Below are 16,977 nucleotides of genomic sequence, written 5' to 3' on the forward strand. Positions count from 1 at the left end.
AACAAAATAATCAATACATTTTCGAACATAATGTTTCAGAAAGATTCAGATACCACCTTCAGTTAAATAGAAGTATAATTTCAATATAATGCTTTATATAAAACGCTAATTTCAGTATGTATTACAAACTCAGTTAAAGTAACATGTTAGCCTTTAAGCTAGGCTAGCTCATAGCAGATACAACTAAATACGTTTTCTTCTTCATCATCAAAATTAGTTTCTTCACATGTTGGAGGCATGTTGGGCTTTTTGTCAGCGAGGCGCGCTGGTCTGGATGACCCTCTGCGACTGAGACGCGCCGAGTCAACAAGAAGGTGAGCGAAATAATTACATAATGTCAAGATTACTTAATATGTTAATACAGTTTGTATTAATGTCCGGCCTGTGTCTGTTGTACGTGAATGTTTGTATGCTACATTAAATACATTTTTAAATAATTCAGAATAAAATGGAATAAAATGAAATAAAAATAGAATACTCTAGTGTTTTTGTAAAATACATCAAAGTTACACAAAATGTGTAATTCCAATTGCAGTTTAGAATGTGTTTTTATTGCAGTATCGTTACTACGTCTGTAAGTACAATAATGCTGTGGTCTTGTAAAGACTATTACACACATGCTTCCATAGCTTATTTCAGTTTTCAACAATGGAATCTAAATTTAGGATCAGCCAAAACAATTTAAGTTGTTTAGTTCAGAGTATTGAAGAGAAGACTAAACTAAACATTGAGTTAGTAACTGTATTTTTTTCTAATAGTCCTATGTGGAAAAGACGTCCAAAGATCTTTTGCTTTCTTTTTTCAACAACAATTTTTATGGCATTTTCAAGAATGTGTAAACATAAAATGTAGAAACTAGGTCAACATACCAGCAATAAAGAGGAAATATAAAATTTATACATATGTTAACCATCAGAGCCACAGAGCTTTTTCCCATATGTAAACATACAGACACACACCTGCTTATGTATCTGCACAGACATCTTATCAGACTTGTATAAAAATACATGTGTAGTAATACACCTTCTCATACATGCTTCCATGCAAACATTTATATAACACAACATTAAAAACAGTGATTGTTTGGTAGTGTTTTTGTTTTTCACATCACAACATACAAGCTTTCATTTTGATTATGTTATTTTCTCTGTAATAATGCTGTTTCTTTTAAAAAAAAAACAAAAAAAACAAACAAACAAACAAACAACAACAAAAAAAACAAAACATGTAGTCTATGACCCTTAAAAAATATGTAAATTTCTCCCAAACAAACATGGACTGCTTTTACCCACTGTTGTTGACTTGGAATATTTATCCTCAGTTTGTGGTGAGTAAGGTCTTAGTTATATAAGAGTTTATGTTCTTTATATATTTCCCAAGGGTCCTTAGAAAGAGTTTATGTTCTTTATATATTTCCCAAGGGTCCTTAGTTTGAAGTTAAATCCTGACAGAGATGTGGACCGAATCCATGGAAATGGCGTTAACTCTATTGATATTGATCCAGTTGAGGGCAGATAGTAAGTATATGAATTTTTTACAACTGCATAAAATACGAAATCATTGATGGCTTGGTTTAAATTATTTCTATCAAACAGCAGATATTCTCTAATTGATTTGTGTAATGTTTATTCCATTTTCAACAGTGCTAGGTTATTCTACATGTGTATGGAGTGATGGTTCATTTTAAGTTAATGTCTTCCATTTGTTAGTATGCTGTCTGGAGGTGCAGATGGAGTCATTGTCATTTATGACCTAGAGAATTACAGCAAGAAACCACAGTACACCTGCAAGGCAGTCTGCACAGTTGGAAGGTAATTTTTTATCCCATTTACTCAGTCCTTCCACTGGAGGGTGGTATTATATTAGAATTTGGGTACTGCGCTATGTAGGCTTCTCTAAGGCTTTTTTTAGGTTATAACATTAGACATGCCACTATAATCATTCTTCCTCTTTCGATTTTTGTAATTATGTGTAGAAAAGGTCCTTTTAAATCCCAGATTTTTTTTTCTCAGGTCAAGCCGGTATGTCCACAAATTCAGTGTAGAGACAGTCCAGTGGTATCCGTATGACACTGGGATGTTTGTCTCAAGTTCCTTTGACAAGACCATGAAAGTCTGGGATACAGAGACTTTAAAAGTAAGCCTTGTCACCTACAGCCTTATTTACCAAGTTTACTTGCTATTTGCATAAACTGAGTATCTGACAGTATCAACAAATAGGTGAGAATTGTTGATGGGCCAAGGCATTGCAATGCATCCTATCATCAAACTCCAGTTTAGAGCTGCACAATAGGGTTTTTTTTTTTTCATTTTTTCCTTTTTCACTGTCTCTCTCTCTCTCTTTCTTATTTTCTGCTTCATGCTTTCTACCTTTGTGTGCCACATTGTCCCATATGGCAGGCTTAGAGCTGTGCTAGAATTACACTGGCACCACAGTTACCTCAAAAGGTCAGGGAAGGGACAGAAAAGAACCCACCAGTCTTTAAAATTTTTTTTTTGTTTGTTTATATGTCTGTGTCCAACACAAATGCGCACATTCCTGTATCTAAAATGTGTTTGTTGTTTTGCATTGCTGTACACTTTATCTATGTTGATGTGTGGGATTTCTATGCAAACAGAGCCTTTTCTGTGTGTGTGTGTGTGTGTGTGTGTGTGTGTGTGTGTGTGTGTGTGTGTGTGTGTGTGTGTGTGTGTGTGTGTGCATGAGTGCCCCGCCCACTGCATAAGTCCATGCTGGTGCTGGCACACACTGACAGATGGAGTACAGAGAGGCTTTTTATGCTTGCTGAAGAATTTGCATTGTAACCACTGCAGCCTGAGTGAGCTGCCCTCTGAGCTCAGACCTGCTGTGCCCTCTCTTTTTGCTCCTTTTCTTTCATCCTATTTTTTCTTTAGCTCTGTCCCCTTTGGGGATTTTATATCCCAATTCAGCTCAAAGGCTACTGTAGTACATTTAGATTAGATTTTCATTTCACATACATATGCAAATAACTACTACCCTTAATTTATAGATGTTTACCACTTTTTTGTCTCTCTCCTTTCTTCCTCTTTATTGTTCTTTAGCCTGCTGAAGTATTTGAATTTGAGGGCAATGTCTACAGTCACCACCTGTCCCCCATCGCTAGGAAGCACAGTCTCATTGCAGGTGTGTGTTGCATACAGTAAATTTTTTTTCCATTCTCACTGCTGCAGAACAAACCAGTTGGAGCAGCTGCTTCTTTGTTCTCATTGTGTCCTAAAGAGTGCTGAACTTAGGATAGAAATCTCATTAGTTATCTTGTCTGTCAAAAGTTTGTTGCTCCAAGAAAGGTGCTACGTGCTCAGTCAATAGACAACCTGGACACTGTTGTTACCATGTACAGCATGGAGGCTAAAGAAGGAAGTCAGTACCTAGTTACACATGAACAAACCTCAGTGAAGAAACATTGTTGGAATCTTGGTGATCCCTGCTCACAAAGCAAGACCGACAGGTTGATCATGTTGACTTAGTGAAGTTCTAACATACACAAATCAGTCCTTTCAGCACGGTTGTTTCTGAACCACAGAGAAACTTTTTCTTTTTAATTTATGCTTCCCTCTGAAAGATGCTTGTGAAACTGGTTGAAAACATATTCACAGTGTTCTTTTTTAACTTTGGGAATACTTTTTAGGAAATCTGTTCCTTTAAAGCATCCTGATCCCATAAACACAAGCTGTTTTCAAGTTGTTACGAAAGTGAAAACGTTTTGTAATTTATGAGCAAGTTGGCTTGCCCACTTCTGACTGTTAATGGATGGGAGGCATGGGTGTGTTAGAACAGGATTTTCACAAGTTCCTTTCTGTGAGTTTTCATGTTTATCATACCTTATCTCATTTCTCCTTCTTAGTCTTCTGAGTCAGCTTTCCGTTATTGTTGTATAGAAGGGCTCCTCAGTTCAGTTCCACAAGGGCAGGAGTCCTGAAGGTTTTTATGTGTCCCTGTTTAACACACCTCGCTAAAATGAAGTGTATCCAACACCATATGAGGTTCTAGGTAATGACTCATCCATTTAAGTCAGATCTGTTGAAGCAGGAACACGTTTCAAACTTGCATAACTGCAGCCCGTTTAAGACCAAATTAAGTAACCTTTTTGTATAGTATTGAGATACACTTATAAAAGTTAAAGTAAATTTGGTTGTTGACACTGAAACTGTGTGATTGAATTAAATGATAGTATTCAGAAAACACGCTTACAATGTATATGGTTTTCCCTGTGGTTTTCTTTTCTTTCTTTTTTTTTAAAATCAAAGTACCAATGCTTTCTCTCTTCAAATTTGTCTCTCTGTCTTTATGCTTTCAGTTGGCACCAAAAACCCTAAAATCCAACTTTGTGATATGAAGTCTGGTTCAAGAATTCAAGTTCTTCAGGGTATGTGTATTTTAATTTGAGTGTTATCCCTAAATAATATATCCATTAAACATAAGGTCTTGGTGCTGATATTATCATTCAGAGTGAAAACTGTGTTGAGCTTGAGAGTATTGGTTTAATTTCAATAAGACAACATTTTGAACCATACATTCAAGAAATTACAGGAGTTATTTAAGAAAAAAATTTAATATACATTCTCTAGTGACTCAGTCGGATTCTGGGTTTAGCCCAAATGAGTGGAAGAAGCCACTACTGGAACAATGTTTACACTTTAAAGATGATTAAAAAGATTTGCGAGTGTTATTGTTGTCTGTCCATTAAGCCCAAAATGAGAGGTATGTATATTTCTGAAAATGTCATGTTGTGGAAAAATTCTAAACAGTCTAAAGATGAGGAGTCTGGACTGCAGTGAAAATGATTAAAAGAGTTTATTAAACAAAGAATAAAACATGAACAAGTATTACAATTGCAGTTGGAGAAAGCATTCAGAAGTTTGATCGAGCAGAAATCTGAAGGGGTTCTAATCTGAAAACACATGTTTTAAACCTGAGTTGTTCCCATTCAAGTTTGCCAATTCAGACTCTTTGGCACCTCTCAGCAGACAGAGAGCTTCTTCTGTTAAATAAATAACCTCTATCTGAGTAGTTTTTCATAGCTGGAAGCTTGTCATCCCCAGTCACCATACATGCTTTACGCCAATAAAGAATAAAAGGGCTCCAAACATTTAATTTAAACCTTATGAATGGTTACACATGTTTATGGGGTAACCAGTAACGTTTCACCTTTCCAGGTCACAGAGCAGAAGTACTGTCTGTACGGTGGTCGCCCAGATACGCGCATGTCTTAGCAACTGCCAGGTAAGCTCTGCTCTGCTATCAATCCTGAACCTTGTTTGCCCTTTGAGTCATATAAAAATATTATGCCTGATATAATGCCACGACCCCCACTTCATTGTGTCCCTGCTCCTTGTGTCACATCACCACACTGCCATCTGGCCACACTTAAGTCAAGGATAAAAGCAACATATCATTACTAGATAGGCACTGTGGTGCTCTTGTTGCCCTGTTGGTAAAGCATATGGTAGATACATTCCCAACCTGTTTTTTTTTTTTTTTCTATTTTTGACACATTAGACCTGCAAATTAACCCACTGGGATCAGTGTGCCTCTGTGCCTTTGGACTGTAAGTGATTTAGAAAACAACTGGCAGAGAAAGAGAGAGGCACAGAGAGAGTGGATGATATGCTACCATGGACCAGCATATTAATTCCCAACAGAAAATTGACCGTTAAAAACAAATTCCAGTTTACACACTGTTGAATGTTGAATACAGCAATCTTGAGCATCTGCTCTGTTTTGCAGTTTTTTGTTCAAGCTGAGTAATCACACGCAATCTGGATTGATATCTAAAAAAGCAAAGAAAAAAGATAATTCTTTTATTTGTCCCTATAAGTGCAGACAGCAAAGTGAAAGTGTGGGATGTGCGTCGTGCTTCAGGTAGTCTGTTCACGCTGGACCAGCACAATGGCGAGAAGTCGAAAGCCTCTTCAGAGGCAGGTACTTATCTTTATTTCTTATTTAGCATCTATCATCCTGAGAAAATGGTCATTGCAGGAGTCATATAACCTTTATTTAATCAAGTAAAATAGTAAGTAAGTAAAAATATATTTTTGTTGTAAACATCATAGGGTGTGGAGCTGTTTTCTTTATTTTGTTATGAAATAACCAGTCCAGTCTAACATTTACAGTAGAAAACCTGTTTTAACCATTAAAACAGCATTCAGGCTTTGATGCCTGACCTAAAATGTTTATTTAGTCACCCTATGATAGTTCAAATGCCTTTTAGCAGCTTTGGAGAAAGTTACTATTGCATGCAGAACATACAATAAACTTGAGGTGTTTTCAAGTTCATTATTGTATCTGAGTACAAGCTGAAGAATTGTTGGTACACAGATTACTGCTGAGCTACAGAATTTACCCTTTTGGTAAATTAGGGACAGATGCTTCTCGTGATAATTGTATGCGTAACACAGCAACCATGTTGCTCTCCTCAGTTGTGATTTTTCAGGTTATTCAGGTTGTTCAGAGTCTGGTTTATAGAGAAAAGGTCAGCGTTCTGCATTTACAGTTTCACGTTTTTTTCCTATTAGAGGTTTGTTTGTGTTCAAGAAGGAAACAAGTTTGTCATTAATCTAGTATATCTCAGGAATTATATGTAGCAGTAGGAAATTATCTCAAAGTATCTTTCATCATCCTCGTCATTTTAATTTGGCAATGCAAACAGGATAATGTTGCAGTGAGAAAAAATAAGTGGAATTGAATAAAACAAATGACCTGGCAAACCAAGAAATCAAACCCAACATTTGCCATTCTAGACATTTGCGTCCTTATTGGATTGAACACTGTTGGGTCATCAGTGTTTTAACATTAAACATTTTGTGAGCGAATCATTAAAGATTTGGTTTAAGATGTCACTATGTACTGTAGAAAAAAATCTATATAGGTGTTTGGTGTATTATGCTACTGATGGAGAAATAACTGACAAGTGCTCGTACATGAAATCTTGCCTGTCTCTTACCAGTGAACACAGCCCATAATGGCAGAGTGAATGGCCTTTGCTTCTCAGCTGATGGCCTGTACCTTCTTACCACTGGAACTGATGACCGCATGAGACTTTGGAATAGTGCTACGGGGGAAAACACACTGGTAAGGCAAATGTATTGAGGCTTTCTTATATTCTCCTGTGACAAACTTGGAATTGATACAATTCAAGTACTTCAATGCTTTTCAAAAGACTTGAAACATATACAAGCATGGAACCATTGGTTATATCCCAAGTGCAGTCATGTTTTTATTTTCCATTTTTTGCCAAAAATGGCTACTTAAAATTGCTGATGCATATGCTGTAACTTTCTAATTATATTGCTTACATAAAAAGTGAATGTTAACAGCCAACAGATGATTTTGTGAACAAACTATTACCAAACAGTGCTTTTGACATAAACGTCATACTTGGATTAGGATGGTGTTGTGATATGTTCTGGATAACATTAGCCAATGATTAAAACTATTGAGAAAGGTTTTGAGGCAGGAATTCAGCCTAGTAACCACCATTGTGGTTTAATGTTCTCGTTTGTACTTGTATGTCCTGAATTACGAGATTTCAAGTTTAATTTCTGGTTTTGAATGTATTAAAAAAGTTGTGTTTTATGTCTTTAAAGTGCATTCATAGGCCTAAATATATATTTGTTGTAAAGCATACCGTCCTTTGCTAAAGAAAACACTGAAACCATATACCTAAATAAGGCTCTTCAGCCTTAGGAAGATTTTAAAAGTATTATCCTGAGTGCCTGGTAGCTCAACCGGTTTGTACAAAGTGGTTGTGTGTTATAGCCCCAGCCTGTTGCCCTCTGCTGATGTCATCCCCAACCCTTCTCTCCCCATTACCAGTCAAGCAACTTTCAAAGAAAGAAATCCTTTTTCTTTTCTTTCTTTTTTGTATTATCTGAATTACCAGTGCAGATTATTTGAACACACTCTGTATGTTATCATGTGTGAGTCACTTGTTAAAAAATTGTTAATCATTATATTTTACATATGTAAGATCCAGGACAAAAAATGTTGTGTTTTGTTAGGAGTAATATAACTTTTATGTGCTCACTGAACCAGGGAGTCTTTCACTTTTTCTCCATCAGGTAAACTACGGGAAGGTGTGCAATGAGAGTCGTAAAAGGCTGCAGTTCACAGTGTCTCGTGGCTGCAGCCCAGAGTTTGTGTTTGTGCCGTGTGGAAGCTCAATAGCAGTGTACGCCTTACACACAGGAGAACTAATCACTATGCTTAGGGGTCACTACAACAGCGTTGACTGCTGCGAGTTCCACCCAGACTATCAGGTAAGACACGCCTCATTGCAATGTAGTCAACACATAGATATCTATCAGCAGCACTGCCTTTGTTAATATTTCCATTTATCGATTTTTGTTTATACTGCAAATCATGTCTTCTTTATTTCATATGTGCTCTGCGAATTAATGTCAGCTTTCATTTTCTTTCATTTCAACTTGTCAACTTTGCAGTTGGTGCTTTTACATATTTGCCCTGATAATGGGCTATTCCCTCTGACTATTCACATGGTAAAGTCAACATTTGCTTCCATAAATTTAAATACAGGTGGTCTTGCTCTAATACAGAAATTATTGCTCCCAGCCATATTGACTGTCATTTATCATTATACAACTCCCTCCTAAACCATTACTGTGTTATATTATAAGATATTCTATTAGACTTTTTGGCTGGTTTCTCTTTCTATTATTTCTGTACTACATAAATAAAGTCTGAATGATTATTTGCAGAAATCATATGGTGTAACTAAAGTAGCTTCACGTCCTTTTTACTCTTATAAGAACTTGACCATTATGTCAAAACAAAGAAGACTGTCTACATGTCAGCTTCCCCATTGTCTATAACATACAAGGCCCATGGATGCGACATTGGTGCTTTATTGTAGCCTTCTCACCTGTGCTACTATATTCCTATCTTTTCTGCGTTTAACACATTGATGGATGCTGTCTTTTGTTACTTTATTTATTTATTATGTTATAAATATATATTATATTATATTATATTAAAAAGAGTTATACTTTTAGTAGCTATGTAATTTATAGACAGTTGCTACAATTGTCCTTACCCAATAAATATTATTGAATGTTATTGTTGGATTTTGAAGGCATTTTATCATGTTCTATTGTATTCTATTCTAGTCATTTAGCAGATGCTTTCATCTAAAGCAACTTACATGTGAGAATAAGAACAACACAAGCACAAAATGGAACAGTGCAGGACATCATAGGGAGGTGCTAGTGGGCTTCTGGAGTCCAGTTGGACGCTGGTCTTTACATGTAGTGCTACAGGCTTTTTTTCCCACCCTATACCATAATATTTGTTGCAAAGTAATATTTTTCTGCCTGTGTTTTATGTATTAGTCTCAATATTATTTAGCATGTAAATTAATACATTTCAGTGAAGAAGAAGACTGGAGTCAATTTTTACTCTCAACATTGTAAATCTGCTATTGCCAGTGTTGAAATAATAGCAACATTTGATTGGAACTATCAAGTGTCATTCAAGTTGTCTGGCATTTTATGGGTCTGTTCATAAATATTCTGTTTAAACTCAAGTGCCCTTAAACAAGATTTAGTTGCCAACCTTCTATCCCTATTTAACTGTCTGTGGTAATGCTTAGTACTGAGGAATTCCTTACTAATTATGTAAGTTGGGGAGGATGCAGAGATGTCCCACCCATGACATCCTTATTAGGCGATTTCCACATCCGGTGACACGCACATTTTATACTTATGACACAAGAGAATGCAGTTCAACAAGATTGAAAAGTTCCAGGAAAGGACACTTAGTCCTGAAAATGCACTTCTGAATGATTCCTGTCCAGGTCTAGGGAACAAATTTAGTCTCAAAGCTCTGGTGGTTTCTGTTAAGAGACCACTTGCTTTGCATTGACAGTTTCACATATATTAATAAATAAAATCTCTGTCCCATTTAAAGTTGTGAAAGCTTGTTTTCCCCCTGGGTTTATGTGACTGGAAAGGTAATGTTCTGCCATGCCGGTTCTGTCTTTTAACAATGAGTAAATGTCATCTTGTTTGTACATAGGAGTTGTACAGTGGAGGTAAAGATTGCAACATCCTGGCATGGGTTCCTGTACTTTATACTGCAGATGTGGAAGAAGATTCAGAACATGAAAATAAGGTACTGTCCATAACAACAAAAAACAATATTCTAATGAAAATTAATAGGGTAAAAAATAATTGTAATATGTAAATATATATAGTATTGTATTTTGTATCAAATGGCACAACCTAACATGTTTCTCATATTCCTTTTGTCATTATACTGCTCCCTCTTAATCTACATTCAGTATAAATAGAGAACAAAATCTAAAGAGTCATGATTGAGTTAATCATTATAAAATATTGCACATCAGCTTAGAGATTTAGTCCTGAATGTTAAAATAACATCTTAACATTAGCAACATAAAATTGGCAGGTAGGAAAATAGTGGAAACATTGTTTAATTTACCAAACTGAAGATGTTAGAGGGCTTTGTAGATTCTTGGAATATCCAGGCTATTTCTTCAAGTAGGAATTCTAACATAAAGGTGAATCATTGTTCCATGGTGTCCTTTTTTCAGAGGAGTGAAAATGGCAGTAACACCATTGCTGCAAAAATGTGGCAAATGCTGTATAGTTGACATTCTGTTGTAAAACTTGACATTTGGCAAATGCAAAGTCCTGGCTGGCAATATTGGATGTTTTTTGACTCTGTGTTCACACAATGTGAACACAGAGTTCTACCTTCAACCATGGACTTATGGGCCACCCAGAGTAATCACTGTTCCATCCATAAATCTGCTGTATTTGAAAGGTTATCTGAAGTTAGAAGGAACATTCAGCCATCCGCATTTCATCCAAGTCAATTTAGTTTTAGATACATATGTGATGTTATTTATATATCAATAGATTAAGAACTTTTGATTTTTTTTATTTTATTTCTAATTTACATTGAAATTGCACTATTGACAAATCTCTTATGAATTCATCTGAATGGAAATTACAATGACAGCTAAATTTCAAACGAGCTAGAATTATTTTAAGACAAACTTAAAAATGAGAAATTATTCTTTTAACCTTGGTTTATTAAAACCTTATTCTTTTTTTCTCTTAAAAACAGAAAGGAGATCATAGATAATTGTATGTCATGCAAGGTGTCTAAATTTTTTGATAACTTGGTGTCATCAGAGATACAGTGACACAGTTACCTTTTTTCACCTTTGTAATACTGTTTGTCCATTCAAAAGACACTTTGTGAAGTATACACCTTTTATCAGTTAGAGTAATTGGTACATTGATTAAACAGACCTGTTTATCTTAAGTTAGCAATAAACTGTCCTCTTTCTGATTTGCCAGGAGTGTGTGGTTACTTGTGATTTTGCTTTACTTTTTGTCCATATATGGTTCTTACTTTTGTCCAGACAAGTGTTCGGTTTTTCTAAAGGAAGTATGTCTCCTTTGTTATAAAACTCAAATGAGTGTGTTGTTTCGTCACAGGGTGCTGTTGGTCAGTCTGCTGTGAACCCTGCCTTTCAGGATGCCTGGAGCAGTGATGAAGACTAAGGATGACGTCTTGAACGTTTGAACAGCTTCAGTTGCTGTCCAAGAATGACAGATGTAGAGACAAGCTTTTGATTCGATGTTCGGCCAAAGTGCTCCTATTATAGCGTCAGCAACAACATTGAAGTCTTAAAACCTAAGGGATGTGTGTAAATAAGTGTCTGAGTTTAGAATATTGGACCATACTATGTGGTTTTTATACTTTTGATACAATGTTGTATTTGTTATTTTGCATTTTGTCACTTGAAATTAAAACTGAGATTTGTAAAAACTGAGTTTATTTCTAAAACTGTAAATATTTCAGTGGTTTATAGTAGTTTTTCTGTCACAAATCTTCTGTCTAATCTTTAACAAACTATGGGATAAATGGGACAATGGGGTTTTTAAAAAGGTGTGTCAACCTTTCAAGGATGGCATTTCTGCAGCTGAGTTGGGGAGAAAACGTCTGTGATTTCACATTCCAACACAAAGATTGCTCCATGTTGCTCCACAACAATAGAAGATTTGCATTTGTTTATGATATTTCCTGTCTATCTGTACTGAAACTGGCAGCAAAGACTGACACGCCCAGTTTTACATAGTAGCTCTGATACAAATGCAGATATCTAAAAACATCACTGTAACCACTGATGCTGACAGTGATTTTCTCTCTACTGGTTTAATAACGAGTGCCAAGTATTGCTTTGTCACATGAATCCGTTATCTGGCATTAAAATGAAGATTGGAGTGGAAAATTTTATCACTACTGTATCACATTTTATTATCATTAATAATAATAATAATAATAAATCAAAGATTGATAAGTTTGTTAAGAATACATTGTTCTGTTTAAATTTGCAAATATTTTTTCGATGAGCCATCACTAAAGAGCAACCCACATCAACTTCTAGCGACACAAGTCAGCCAATCAGAGAAAGAGAGGTGTGGCCGAATGTAAAACCCCGCCCCATTGGTTGATAATAAGGACCAAGGAGACCGTGGACCAGCAGTCAGTTTGAGTAGAGGGAAACACACCTGGAAGGAAGTAACAGGTGGATCGGAAGTTTGGAGGGATATTTCGACGGGCAAAGAGGATATAAGCGAAGTTTGGGGTTTCCCCCCCCCCCCCCCCCCCTCTTTTCCTTTTTTTTTTTTTTTAAAACGAGGTTAGTAATGTCTCTTTTTTTTTTTCTTCATTTTCTAAATTCTCACCTTAGCAAAAAAAATACATTTGGAGAATTAAAACCGCGGCTCCGTTTAGTTTTCCACTACCGATGATTATGAGCTGTCATTTCATCAGCAGCTGTTCTTCAGTATTCTATTGTGTACCTTATTGAGAAAACTAGATATATATTTTATATCTTTTGGATTAACTTCTCCTAAAGCCACGCGCGCCTTATGGTTGAAACATAGTTTACATCATTATACCTGACCATTACATTACTGTCGTGTCAAGACTTGCCATTGTGTTCAGTGAAGCAAAAGCTCCAGACAGACTTGCCCCTTTTTTCTTTCTTTTTTTTTTTTTTGTAAACTGGTGGTGACTTACCCGTGATTTCTGTATGTGCTTTATTGCACTAATGTAGACACACCTTGAAAACCTGCCTTGAAGAATTTAGTGCAACGTACCCCTTGTAGACCTGGGTGTTTTTCTTACAACTGGTGCAGCCATTTGCTGGAAACAAAAGCAGTACAAGTGACTGCTTTCAGTGTCTTTTTGTTAGATTAAAAAAAAATTGACCTGTTTCAAAAAGTAGTTCTCCTTGGCTCATATAGGCTAATCATAGTATGGTGTTTCCTAAACGTGTCGTCTCAGTGACTCAGCATTTGGCCCCAGTGAGCCTGCTATTCTGTGTATGAATTAAACTTAAATGAGCAAATCAATGATTGACAGAAGCTGAGCACAAGGATCTTTGGGTTGGTGTGGGAATGCATCAGAACAGTGTCTTCTGGCTGAGATCCTTCAGTGTCTGCACCAGATATTGAATATCTTCCATAAGTCTGTTGTGGAAGGTGTAATCCATTATGTGGTCATTGCTGGGGCAGCACTGTCAGATTCTTGATGAAACTGAACAAACTGATCAAGAAGGCTGGCTCTGTGCTGGTGACAACTGTGTCTCTGAAGCTGATTGTACAGGGAAGAATACTGAACACAATGGACAATTCTTCACACACGAAGGCAGTGAGGAAATGACACTGTTTTTAGTGAGGCTACTTTAGGCCTGCTGTTAGTTACATAAGGTCATTCCTGCCCACAGCCATCACCCTATGGATAAGAACTTTTTAAAAATAAATTTTAAGATTTTTTTTCTACGGATTTCCCACAGATTTTAGAAAGCTCAGTATTTTTTATTTTTTTTCTCAGTGTTTAATTCTGCTTGAATTTTGCAATGTTTGGATAAACATAGTCACTATTTATCAAACCTTCTTCATACTTTTGACTTTGTCTGGCTTGGCCTTATACAGCCTGTAATAAATTAGAACCTGTTGCACTGAAACTTCCTGAAATGAGGTGCTATAAATACATATTGTCTCCAAACTGTTTTCTAACTTTTTGGATTGTATTTGTAATTAACATTGCAAGCTGGACACAGCCTAGCAGTAAAATGATCATTTTAATGGCTCTTTCTTTCCAGAAATCAAAATCAGTTGATAATGCAGTTTTTGTCTTAAATTGTTTATGGATATAATTTTATTTTCCACAGCCATCAAATACTAAGGCTTTGTAGTCTTGAACTAAATGAGTTTCTGTCTGCTGGGCTCTGAATTCAGATGTCAAATGGAATTCCTAACCTTTGCCTTTTCTGCTCATAGGTGAACTACAAGGATCTTGTCTGAGATGGAGTTTGATCATATAAAATCCTCTGCTGCACTCATTTATGATGAGTTCTTCCAGAACGCAGGTGAGTCTTTGACGGTTATACACGATAAATACTTACGCAAGTTGTAAATGATTTTAATGCCAACTACTATTTTGGGTCAGTTTATCTAAATCCTAGCTATTCTTCCTATATGTTGACACTGCTAATCTAACAAACCTGTTGCAGATTCTCGAACGGAAAACTGGCTGCTTATGTCCTCTCCTGTCCCCCAAACGATTATCATTGCGGCTTACATTTACTTTGTCACTTCGTTGGGGCCTCGAATGATGGAGAACCGCAAAGCCTTTGACCTTAAAGGAGTTCTCATTGTCTACAACTTCAGCGTTGTGGCTCTGTCCCTCTACATGTGCTATGAGGTAAGTCAAAGTTTGGCTTTGCTTCAGTGAGTTTGGGGCTGTTGTGGAATTTAATACTGAAATCAGTTGTTGATTTCAGAATTCAGACCAGCTTACTGTCTCTAAACCAGCTCGGGTAGAATCACCGGATCAGCTGTTTCCCAGACGTGCATGTTCTGTGAATGATTCCTAAACTTCTTAGTATGCCACGTTTCTCTAAATTGTATAACTAGGGGCTTCTTTTTGACAAACTTCTCGTAAAATTATTTAAATCTTGTATTAAATGTGTTTTTCTTTGTATAAAAGTTACCTTTTTTCACACCAATTTGCTCACATCTACCTACATTTAATTTATTTCAGTTTGTGATGTCAGGATGGGGAACAGGCTACTCATTTCGTTGTGACTTGGTTGACTACTCTGATTCACCACAGGCTATGAGGGTAAGTGGCTTTTTTAACTTTTTTTTTTTTCTCCACAACAGAGCATGTAGAGAGATTCCCATATTTTATAGAACTGATGCTAAAATAATCTTGTCTCCTTACAGATGGCAGCGACATGCTGGCTTTACTACTTCTCAAAGTTCATTGAGATGTTAGACACAGTAAGTGGAATAAAATTTCTTACGATGCAAGTCACTCAACTTCTACTGTAATTGCAGTTCTCCCTGCGCCAGCTCTTAAGTTCTGTTTTTCTAAATCAAATTTTGTTCTCTAGATCTTCTTTGTGCTGAGGAAGAAGAACAGCCAGGTGACGTTTCTTCATGTCTACCATCACTCCATCATGCCCTTCACCTGGTGGTTTGGTGTTCGTTTTGCTGCAGGTAAAACTCTTAACCACCTTCTTATTGTGTTTTTTATATTTGAATTTCCTGACACTTTCTAAATCAATTTCCATTTTAGGTGGGCTGGGAACTTTCCATGCTCTTCTCAACTGTGTTGTCCATGTTATCATGTACACATACTATGGGTTGACTGCCATGGGCCCCAAGTACCAGAAGTACCTGTGGTGGAAGAAACACCTCACCACAATTCAGCTGGTATGTGGTCTGACTTATTTTGTTAGTTCTATGGAAATATTAAGCAATTTCTTTTGCAGTTGGGAAGTTAATGCTGTGGTTTTGTTTGCCTTCCTAGATCCAGTTTGTTATGGTGACCAGCCACATCTGTCAGTACTTTTTCTTGAAGGACTGCCCCTACCAGTTCCCCATCTTTGTCTACATCATTGGCCTGTATGGGCTGATTTTCCTGTTTCTTTTCCTCAACTTCTACTACCACGCCTACACCAGAGGCAAGAGGCTTCCTAAAGTGCTGCAGGCTCAGACATGGGCACACCACACCAATGGAGTCATGAATGGAAATGCAAACCATGAAAAAGATCAGTGATGCAAGGCTCTGGGTTTATTAGGGGTTTCAGGGTTGATCCTGTGTTTGCAAACAAACTATTGTGGTGGTTTAGGATTCAACCTAAACTTGTTTTGAACTTTTTTTTTTTTTTTCTTTTCTACTGGCAACTATAAAAGACAATCATTTAAATTATGAGCAAAGTTTAAATAGTCTACTGACCCAAACTGAAATGTTTTATTGGCTTTTTTTTTGTTTGTTTTGTTTTTGTTTTGTTAATGTTGAAGACTAACTTCTGCTAAAAAAAAAAAAAAAAAAAAAAGAGAGAATTCCAGATATCCATATTTGTTTTTTAACTCCTGCAGCAGTTTGGTTAAACATTACATATCAGAAAAAGACTTTGCCTACTGTAAGACTTTAGAACAGTTGGACTGGGTTTCCTCAAAATTTCTACTTTGAAGATTATACTTACCTCTGACTTGGTCTTCATGCTCAGAAGACTTTTAAGGAAATCCAGTTGAATTTTTAAATTGTGCACTGAAAGGTTAAGGTTTGTTTATTTCACTCTGCCCAACATGTTATCTTTTCGAAAATGATGTTGAGGCAACACTTTTCCTGTCATTCAGGTCGTCTTTCTATTGTTACGTGCGTGCAGAATTGGAAGGGGGGGATTGTTCACTTTTGATAACACACACACATGCCCACTTCTCCATGGTCATAGCTGCTGCTGATGGTACAGACATGAAGTGAAAAGAGATGTCACACTGTCAACTTTCTTGCCATATTTCTCCTATGAAGCTATGTTGTGACCAAATTCCAGAGGAAACCTGACAAGCCTCTGGTTCTTATAGGATCCATAGCAGATCTTAA

General features: G+C 36.5%; 2 protein-coding genes across 2 annotated transcripts; both read left to right on the forward strand.

Annotated features, from left to right (window-relative positions):
- The first annotated feature begins 28 nt into the window (after positions 1 to 28).
- On the forward strand, positions 29 to 11,712 carry ercc8 (excision repair cross-complementation group 8). Its single transcript, XM_079252013.1, has 13 exons — positions 29 to 114; positions 218 to 314; positions 1,422 to 1,517; positions 1,710 to 1,811; positions 2,013 to 2,136; positions 3,063 to 3,144; positions 4,319 to 4,387; positions 5,178 to 5,244; positions 5,840 to 5,943; positions 6,968 to 7,092; positions 8,082 to 8,279; positions 10,054 to 10,149; positions 11,508 to 11,712. Exons 2-13 carry the CDS (start codon positions 238 to 240, stop codon positions 11,571 to 11,573), a joined length of 1,206 nt encoding a protein of 401 aa, XP_079108139.1. The 5' UTR covers positions 29 to 114; positions 218 to 237; the 3' UTR covers positions 11,574 to 11,712.
- A 2,611-nt stretch (positions 11,713 to 14,323) lies between these two features.
- Positions 14,324 to 16,149, forward strand: elovl7a (ELOVL fatty acid elongase 7a; the record flags this gene model as incomplete). The annotated part of the gene is made up of 7 exons (XM_079251635.1): positions 14,324 to 14,452; positions 14,597 to 14,787; positions 15,127 to 15,207; positions 15,312 to 15,368; positions 15,482 to 15,587; positions 15,667 to 15,803; positions 15,901 to 16,149. Exons 1-7 carry the CDS (start codon positions 14,389 to 14,391, stop codon positions 16,147 to 16,149), a joined length of 885 nt encoding a protein of 294 aa, XP_079107761.1. The 5' UTR covers positions 14,324 to 14,388.
- Between the last annotated feature and the right edge of the window lie 828 nt (positions 16,150 to 16,977).

This window comes from Telmatherina bonti, assembly GCF_933228915.1.
Source record: "Telmatherina bonti genome assembly, chromosome: 13".
In the NCBI taxonomy this organism is placed as follows: domain Eukaryota; kingdom Metazoa; phylum Chordata; class Actinopteri; order Atheriniformes; family Telmatherinidae; genus Telmatherina; species Telmatherina bonti.